This window comes from Loxodonta africana, chromosome 22 (genome assembly GCF_030014295.1).
Source record: "Loxodonta africana isolate mLoxAfr1 chromosome 22, mLoxAfr1.hap2, whole genome shotgun sequence".
NCBI classification, from domain to species: Eukaryota; Metazoa; Chordata; class Mammalia; order Proboscidea; family Elephantidae; genus Loxodonta; species Loxodonta africana.
Genome location: NC_087363.1, coordinates 64,338,264 through 64,347,865, shown reverse-complemented (window position 1 = coordinate 64,347,865; position 9,602 = coordinate 64,338,264). Strand labels below are relative to the sequence as shown.

The following is a 9,602-nucleotide window of genomic DNA, read 5'->3' as shown; positions in this document are numbered from 1 at the left end:
CTTCAGATTCCTTTCTCTTTGGTCCAGTTTCCTTTATGGGAATCCTTAAAAGTAAGTTTTTCAATCTTCCTGTAAAATGTCTTTATAGTTATCACAAATACCTACAGTCTCATCATGGAAGAGTACAATATAATATTGACAAGCAATTTAAAAAACTCAAAATTATTAACAATTGACATTTTTTACGTGTGAATCGCTTGCCAGTTTAACCTCTTAAACTCGTTCAGGTGTCGTGGTAGTGGGGAATGAACGTAGTGTCAGTAACTTCAATTGCAGTTTTTTAACAAAAACTGGTTTACTGCTAATAGGGAGCCCAAGGTCAAGTAGGGTGTCATGGATTGAATTATGTCCCCCCCCAAAATGTGTGTATCAACTTGGTTAGGCCATGATTCCCAGTATTGTATGGTTGTCCCCCATTTTGTGATTATAATTTTATGTTGAGAGGATTAGGGTGGGATTGTAACACCACCCTTACTCAGGTCACCTCCCTGATCCAAGGTAAAGGGAGTTTCCCTGGGGTGGGGCCTGTACCACCTTTTATCTCTCAAGAGATAAAAAGGAAAGGGAAGCAAGCAAAGAGTAGGGACGTCATACCTCCAAGAAGGCAGCACCGGGAGCAGAGTGTGCCCTTTGGACACGGGGGCCCTGTGTCTGAGAAGCTCCTCCACCAGGGGAAGATTGAGGACAGAGACCTTCCTCCAGAGCCGACAGAGAAAGCCTTCCCCTGGAGGGGACACCCTGAATTTGGACCTGTAACCTACTGACTGTGAGAGAATAAACTTCTCTTTGTTAAAACCATCCACATGTGGTATTTCTGTTATGGCGGCACTAGATGACTAAGACAAAGTGAGAGTGTTGTGGGGTTGTTAACCAGCGTCATAAAGCAATATGTGTACTACTGTTTATTGAGAAACTAGTTTGTTCTGTAAGGAATGACAGCAAGGATAAAGGGAGGAGGACAGAAAGCACAACTGACTGTAGGTTGAGCAGGCCTAGGCCCTCGCTCACCCACATCTTAGGGGAGCAGGGCTGGGAGCAGCAGGGTGGGGTGCTCTGCAGCTTCTTGCCATCTCTGCTGCAAGCAACGACCAGGCGTAGGACCCCCTAGTGAGAATGGGCCTAGTGTGGGGAGTTGAGAGTCTCTCATCTCTTTAAAAGCAAGTACTTTTTTAAAAACCTTTGTTCAAAACATGCAGAGACTGGAGCGGTTTTCATCGTCTGATACAGTGCAGTGAAAAACCATGGGCTGTGTGGGCTTTTGTCGCATCAGGGAGCCCTGATGGCACAGTGGTTAAAGCACTCTACTGCTAACCAAGAGGTCAGTGCTTTGAACCCACCAGCTGCTCCATGGGAGAAAGATGTGGCAATCTGCTTGCATAAAGATTCTAGCCTTAGAAAACCAATGGGCAGTTCTACTCTGTCCTCTAGGGTTGCTATGAGTCAAAATCAATTCGACGGCAACAAATTTTTGGGGTTTTTTTGGTCGGCATCTTGAAGACTAGATTAAACAAAGTATTAGAAAACCTCTCTCGTGGTAAGGAAAAGTATTATTTTGTAAACTTCAGTGTTGTATACGTAACAGTGTCTTAGGCTGAGTTCCCTAGAGAAGCAAAACCAGTAAAGCGTATAAATATGTATATATAGAGAGAGATTTGTATCAAAGAAATGGCTTATGTAGCTGTAGAGCCTGGAACATTGCAAGTCTGAGGGTCAGGGTAGAGGCCTCTGATTCACGTAGCCCCAGGGCCTGGTGAACCCAAGATCAGCAGGTCAGAGGGCACAGCTCTTGCTCACAGGCTGTGAAGATTGATGAATCCCAGGATTGGCAGGCAGGACCATAGGTAAGCTGCTAGTTCAAGACCCAAGAACCAGAGGTCAGACGAACAGGATCTAACTGCAGGATCCGGTGCAAGCAAAAAGCCCCTGAGCCTTGCCAGAATGTCTGCTTATATTCGATGCAGGCCACACATCCAAGAAAACTCTCTTTCACCTGATTGGCTGCTCACAGCAGATCCCATCATGGGGGTGATCAGGTATCAGAACTCAACAGGGAAGTGATCACAACATTATACAACTGCCAAAACACTGAGAATCATGGACCAGCCAAGTTGACACAATCTTAACCGTCATAAACAGTGTGCACACACACAGTCGGTATATACATCTCTGTACTGGGTTGCTGTGTAAACTGTATTTCTCACTGTGGATAATGGTTAAAAAATGTTTGAAAGCCATTGTTAAAGTGAAAGTAGTTGACAAATGGCCAAACTGTCAGAGCAGAGTATGTAGGCAGGCACTTGAGAATACAAGAACCAAGGGTTTACTCCCATGACCGTGGAGCTAGTAACCACAGAGTGCTCACACAAATTGTCTTCTGAAGAATATCATTGTTATTTGGACTCTTAAATAAAGATTCTGTTGAGGTTGTATACCACAGGATAATAAAGTGAGGTAAAACATGACGCTTTTAAAAAGAATAACAGGAATACTAGCTATTAAGGTAATAGTTTTCCTAATTTTAAGGAGTAGTACTGCTCATTTAATATAGTTTTTTGGCCTGTTGTTTTGCTTGTCTGTTTTTGTTTTTATTCTTTTCTGTGTGGTGCATGGTGAAATGGATTTCTCAGGCTTTGTTTTGTTACGTGGTTAACAGCCATCCGACGAGAAGGCCACTTTCCGTGAGTGTAACCGCTCTCCTTTTTTCGTGTGACAGAAGAACAATGAAGCCAACAGCTGTCCTGCAAACAAGACTCACTTTATCAGTGTCTCAATAACTAGCATTCACACAGATTCTGCACACACCCCAACAGCCTTACCCGAACTTGACACAGGAATGTTTGGAGGCCCAAAGGGGGAAAAACCATGTGGTTTCTTTCTTTTCAATATTAAAGACATTTGTAGGATTCTAGCTAGCTAAAAAAAAAATCTAGAATTTTTCAGAATAATCATAGATAGCAATGTTATACCTTAATATTTTTCTTTGAGTAAATGTTAATATGCTGTAAATGGTTTTTTTTTTTAATCAGGTTTATTGAATAATATTACATAAACCGTTTATAAAATTCACCCTTTATAAGTACACATTTTTATGAGTTTTAATGTTTATAACCACCACCATAATCAAAATATAGAATCTCTCTGTCACCCAAAAAGGTTCGCTCATCCCCCTTTGTAGTCAGCCCTTCCCCCGTCTCCCGTCCTTAGAAATCCCCGGAAACTGCCTGTCTGATTTCTGTCCCTGTGGTTGTCCCTTTTCCAGAATAACATATGAATAGAATTGTGCACCATGTAGCATTTTGTGCCTGGCTTCTTTCACTTAATTTGATGTGGTTGTGATTTATCCAGTAGTGTGTTCCTTTTTATCACGGAGTAGTAGTCCGTTGTTTGGATGGACCGCAGTTCATTCGTGCATTCGCTAGTGGAGAAATGTTTGAGTTGTTCCCAGTTTAGGGTGATTATGAATAAAGCTGTTATAAATATTTGCCTTTAGGTATTGGTTTATGGACATATGTTTTTATTTCTCTTGGATAAGTACCTAGGAGTAGGATCATGGGGTCATATGGTAAGTGTATGCATCATTTTATAAGAAACTGCCAAAGTCTCTTCCACAGTGGCTACATCGTTTTGAGTTCCCACCAGCATCATCTGAGCGTTGAAGTTGCCCTGCATCCACATGGTTACTTGTTGTTGGTAAAGATCATTTTTATTTGTTTTGTTGTGGATTGTAGCCGTTCTTATAGGGGCGTACTGGTATCTCATTGTGGTTTTAATTTGCATTTCCCTCATGACTAATAATATGGAACATCTTTTCCAATAATTGTTTTTAGCATCTGAATGTTGAAATTACAGTGGTTTGTGGAAGTAGACAATTTTTGTCATTTAATTTTGTGTTTATGATTTCATTCACTTAAACTTTCTCTAGTGATAGAGAGATTTTATTATATGGAAGGATTACTCAATTGTATTTATGTGGGAATACTACGCAGGAAAATTTCAGCAAGAATGCTAGCAGATTGCATAAGCATTGTGTTGGAGGAAGTGGGAGTCTGGAGGTAGGGGCAGCCACGATCATCTCCAGCTTACTCTGCCTGTAATCCAAAGTGCCAGTTTTCTTCTAAAACCACTTCCTCCTGCTGTCTCCCTGATTTCTGTTCATTGTACCACTATTCTCCTGACCACCTGGTCTCAAAACCTCAGATTAAAATTTTATCCTTATTTCTCTTTCTCCATATCACTCACCAAGCTTTCCTGACTCTTCTTACCTTTTGGAATCTCATGCATATGTTCACTTTCTGTCTGCTATAGCCACTTTTTTTTAGATTCTTACTAACTTACGCCTGGCTAACGCCTGTTTCTGCACTCCCTTATCCATTCCGTACATTGAATTTTTGTGATCTCCTTAACCATCCTTTGACCTAGCACTTATGTTCTCAGGAACTTGTGACTTTCTAAAACATGAAGTTCTTGGCATTCAAGGTTCTCCACACTGTGTCCCTAGCTGGTCTCCCTAGTTCCGCTTTCCCTATACTTTTTTTTTTTTTTTTGGCAAAATCCTTCCCCTCCAGCCAAAACAGCTTTCTTACTGCCTGGATTAGGTTTTCCCCTTCCCTCCCCTGTACTTTGGGTCCTTGCTGAAGTGTCCTTCTACTTCTCCAAATTCAAAGCCCAGCTCAGTTTTTGCCTTCTGCCTGAAATCTTCCCATACCAATGCAGGCCTTGGAGAGTTACCCTTACTTACCTAACATTTGTCTGTGTGACTGGGTGATTGGCGTTTAATTGTGTAATACCTTATGTTTAAAACCTCTTAGAACTAATCCTGAGAGTATTCGAACAAGGCCTAAACCTCTTCCATTTACAGATAGGGATGCAGGTTTGTGGCACTTGTTGTCAGTGTACATTTACTGCCTGCCTACCCTGAGCGAGACATTGTTCTACTTTCTAGGGATGCAAAGATGAGTGAGATCTGGCTAATGCCCTTGAGGAGCTTATGGTCTAGGCAGACAGACACACATATACACGCACATTAAATGTAATGTGCTAAGGTCTGTAATTGAAGGATACTCAGGGTAGTGTGGCAGCCAGTCCCTCTGACTCCCCAAATCCTGCCATTCCACTACTTCATCTCTGATTTTTTTTTTTTAATAGTACATATACTTACAAAGGAACACCTGGTGGCGTAGTAGTTAAGCGCTACAGCTGCTAACCAAAAGGTTGGCAGTTCAAATCTACCAGGCGCTCCTTGGAAACCCTGTGGGGCAGTTCTACTCTGTCCTGTAGGGTCGCTGTGAGCTGGAATTGACTCGACGGCAACGGTTTTTATACTTACAAAAAAAGATTTGAGATGAAAGAATACTAAATACCATTAAGAAGAGAGGGACATAAAAGGGGTAGATTATCACATGTGGAATCTCAGAGAAGATAATTTTCTTTTAAGATTTATGTTTAGTTCAGATCTTTCTGTCAGCCAGACAAGAAGGGAAACATGATAGATGATGTAGTTCTTACTACCTGACAAAGACTCATAGCTTCTTATGTCGTCTTGTCCCTTGACTTTGGATACCATCTTTGTACTGATACTTCCATGTATCTAGCTCCATGGCTGACCACCTCCCTGAGCTCCAGCTTCCTGTGAACAGCTGCCTAGTTGACACCTCTGTTAGTTTCCTGGGGCTGCCATAACAAAATACTGCAAAGTGGGTGCTTTAAGGAACAGAAGTCTATTTTTTCACAGTTTTGGAGGCTAGAAGTCCAAATCAGAGTATCGGCCGTGTTGATGCCTTCTGAAAGCTTTCGGAGAGGAACTCTTCCATGCCTTCCTCACCTGGAGTCTGTCTTTCTCCTGTTTGTTCTTCCCATTTATAAAGCACCACTCAGAAGGGATTAGGACTAGGACCTACCCCCTACTTGTCTTCAAAGAAAGACCCTATTTCTTCAAAGAAGGCCATGTTCACAGGTACAGGGTTAGGATTTCAGCATACCTTTTTAGGGGAACAATTCAGTCCATTACAACATCTTCACCTAGGATGTCTCATGGTAACCAGTTTGAAACAGAACTCTTGGTTTTTATTCCCTTCCTCCCAAGCCTGCTCCTTCCCAATTGTCCCTTGCTCAGTAAATAGTAGAATTATCTGTTGCTTGTTCAAGCAGAAACTTAAGAATTATTTCAGGATTCTCCTCATCCCTGTTACCCAGTCCATCAGCAAGTTCACTGTTCTGATTCAGGCTGCCCTCACCTGCTGCTTGAATTGTTGCACTGGTGTCTCAGAGGGTCTCCCTAATTGCACTCTTTCGTCCCTAAATTATCTTCTCCATGTGGCAGCGAGAGTGATCTTTTAAAGAAAGAAATTAGATTATTGGAGCCCTGTGGCACACTGCTTAAGAAACTCAGCTGCTAATCAAAAGTCGGCAGTTCAGATCCACCAGTCACTCCCTGGAAATCCTGTGAGGCAGTTCTACTCCATCCTGTAGGGTTCCTGAGTCAGAATCAATGACAACGGGTTTGGGGTTTTTTTTGTTTTGTTTCTTTAATTAGATCACTCCCTGTTAAAATCCCTCAGCGACATCTCTTTGAAAGAAGAATAAAATCCAGAGTTTAAACTGTAGCTGACAGAGCTTTACTTAATCTGACCCCTGCCTTCCTCGCCAACTTTTTCTCGTAACCCCCACTTGCTGCATTCTAGCCACATTCTCCATATATGGTCCCACAGCCCTGTTGGCCTCCCCTCTGTTCTTTGGATACGCCGAGCTGGCCCTTACCCCAGGGCCTTTACCGTTTTTGTTCCCTCTGTCAGAAATGTTATTCATTCATTCATCCTGTACGTCTTTACTGAGTACCTACTATGTGTCAGGCCTAGGAATATAGTGATGAAGAGAACTGACAAAATCCCTGCCCTCACGGAGCATTCGTTCTAGCTCTTTCCCTGGGCTTTCTTTATGTCCAGCTCTTTCTCATTCCTTAGGTCTTAGATGTCACCTCCTCAAAAACGCATTCAGAGACATCCTGGTATCTGTTTATTTTACTAGTCCCCAGTAGTCACAGCACCTGTTTATCTTCACTCTGGTGTTTTAATAACTTAGTTTACTTAGTTGTGCACTTAGTATTTTCTGAATACCGATAAGAGATGTCAACCATGTGTTGAGCAGATACAGTGAAACCTGTGAGAGCTGGAACTTGATGGGACTGCCTTGTACTGTGTCTCATGAGTTTTCCACATTTGTCAAGGTGCAGTTTTACAACTTTTCTGTTGTTTCTGTTAGTGGAAAATATTTGAGTTTTCTTTCTCTGACAGGTTTCCACCTTACCCAGGTTCCAGCTTTTGTAGGTTTTACTGTTCTACATGCCAGGCCCTGGGCTACATTCTGTGTCTACATCAGCCTCTCATTGACATCACACAACTCAGGGACGTAGCCCTTGTCGTTATTCTCACCTTAGAACAAGTAAACTGAGGCTCAGAGAGGTCGTCTTCTATCTGTAACCCACGTCCTCTGTTTGCGGTCCAGAGCCCCTTTACTATGTGGTCTTGTTAATGATAACAGTAATAAAAACAACAACAATAATAGCAAACATTTCTCAGAGTTACGATGTACCAGGCACTGATAACCACTGTCTACCTCACAGTCTTCTTGACAATCTTATGAGATAGGTACTGTTATGCTCTTCAGACACAGAATCTGAAGCTTTGATTTTGCATGCCTTGCCCAAGGCCCAGGGTCTTTTAAGAGGTACAGCCAGGATTTGAACCCAGGCAGTTTGAGTCCAGACTCAGTATCCTTAATCTTTTTACACCTAATTTTACACACAATGCACGATGTCTTCAATAATATTTTTCTATTTCGTATACTCAAAAGTTGATAAAATGTTGAGGTCTTATTATATCCAGTCAGTTCATTTAAGGCATTTTGCAAATTATGTTGACTTCTTAACTTGATGAAACAAAGTTTAAAAGCCTTGGTTACCACATTTCTTAGACTGCCTCTCCCAGACTTTACTTGGCTTTGCTGCACTTTGGCAGGGATTAAACAGTGTTCCCTTCAAGGGTTCGTTCTGCAGCGACCGGCTGTGGGGAGTATAGAGAGCTGATGGTAACGATGGAGCCAGAACCTTGTTTATCTACATGTTTGTGTTTAACTCCTCACAGGACATTGCTTATTGGCAGAAGGAAGTTTGTCCTCCGATTGTTTATGTTTATATTCTTTATAGTTCTGGCTCTTCTGTGGCAGGTATTTATAACTATTTGCTAATTGCTTGAAGGTTAGCATTCTTTATTTTTCAGTCCGCTGCAAAGTGGGACAACTGTATGCATTCACTGTTTTATTTACAATTAGCTTCTTTTAGAAGTATATAGAAACATATAAAAATGTGTTTTGCCTTTTTAACCATATGGATTTTTTCCTTAAAAGCTTTAGGTCAAAAGTTAAGCAAATTATGGAAGGATGTAAAATCTCCTGTAAGGACATCAGGTTTTTGTCTTATGTTCAGTACCAGTTTATAGTACTATATACCAGAACCAAACCCACTGCCGTCGAGTCGATTCCGACTCATAGCGACCCTAGAGGACAGAGTAGAACTGCCCCGTAGAGTTTCCAAGGAGCGCCTGGTGGATTCAAACTGCCGACCTTTTGGTTAGCAGCCGTAGCTCTTAACCACTACACCACTAGGGTTTCCATAGTACAATATAGAGGTTTGTGAAGAATGCTGCCAAGATCCAAACAGTTCTGCTTCTAGCCACAAGATACTGCAGAGTTACAAACCAATACCTAAGAGAAATGCAAGCACAGATGCAGCGTTTGAAGCAGAACAAAAATAAAATCAGCTTGGTTATATGAGAACATGACACTATGCTGATAATTTTATAAGATGAAATCCTAGCTTTGTAACAGGAATCAGGAGCCGAAGGGTTATCTTTTCAGTTCCACTACAGTGTATAAAGTGATTACCTACAGTTTTCATTTACATAAATATTTTAAACTGCCAGTACTTTATAAAAGCTGTGTTTTTATTCCAATTGAAGCATAAATATCTTGTTTTTTTGCTGTCGATTCTTATTTTAGTAATAGTTAAAATGTCCTCATCCCACCCACAACAAACTTCTCACACTTTCAGAAATATGAATAAAATGTATAAACAAAATGATAGTAACTTAGAAGATGCTCAATGCTCAGGGTAATATGTGTGTATATGTATGTAGGGTTGTTTGTGTGTGTATTAGGTGCCATCAAAGTCTGTTCTGACTCATAGTGATCCTTTGTACAACAGAACGAAATACTGCCAGGTCCTGCACCATCCTCACAATCCTTGCTATGCTTGAGCCCATTGTTGTAGCCACTGTGTCAGTCCATCTTGTCGAGGGTCTTCCTGTCTTTTGTTGACCCTCTACTTTACCAAGTATAATGTCTTTCTCCAGGAACCAGTCCCTCCTGATAACATGTCTAAAGTACGTAGGACAAAGTCTCACCATCCTTGCTCCTGAGGAGCATTCTGGCTGTACTTCATCCGAGACAGATTTTTTTGTTCTTCTGGCAGTCCATGGTGTATTCAGTATTCTTCCCCAGCATCATAATTCCAATACATATGTATATCCATGTATACCATTTCATTAGAC

At 41.4% G+C, this 9,602-nt stretch overlaps 1 protein-coding gene across 4 annotated transcripts in view; it reads left to right on the top strand.

The window, feature by feature from the left end:
• SLC25A26 (solute carrier family 25 member 26) overlaps positions 1-9,602 on the top strand; it is a 152,726-nt gene that overhangs the window by 116,420 nt on the left and 26,704 nt on the right. For 3 of the 4 annotated variants that reach the window (XR_010319069.1, XM_010590067.3, XM_064275032.1), the window contains exon 6: positions 7-51. The exons of the other annotated variant lie outside the window; for it this stretch is intronic. Coding sequence is in view for 2 of the 3 variants with exons in the window: in XM_010590067.3 (XP_010588369.1) it covers positions 7-51 (45 nt within the window). In the remaining variant the exon portion in view is untranslated. The remainder of the gene's footprint in view (positions 1-6; positions 52-9,602) is intronic. 4 annotated transcript variants of the gene reach the window in all.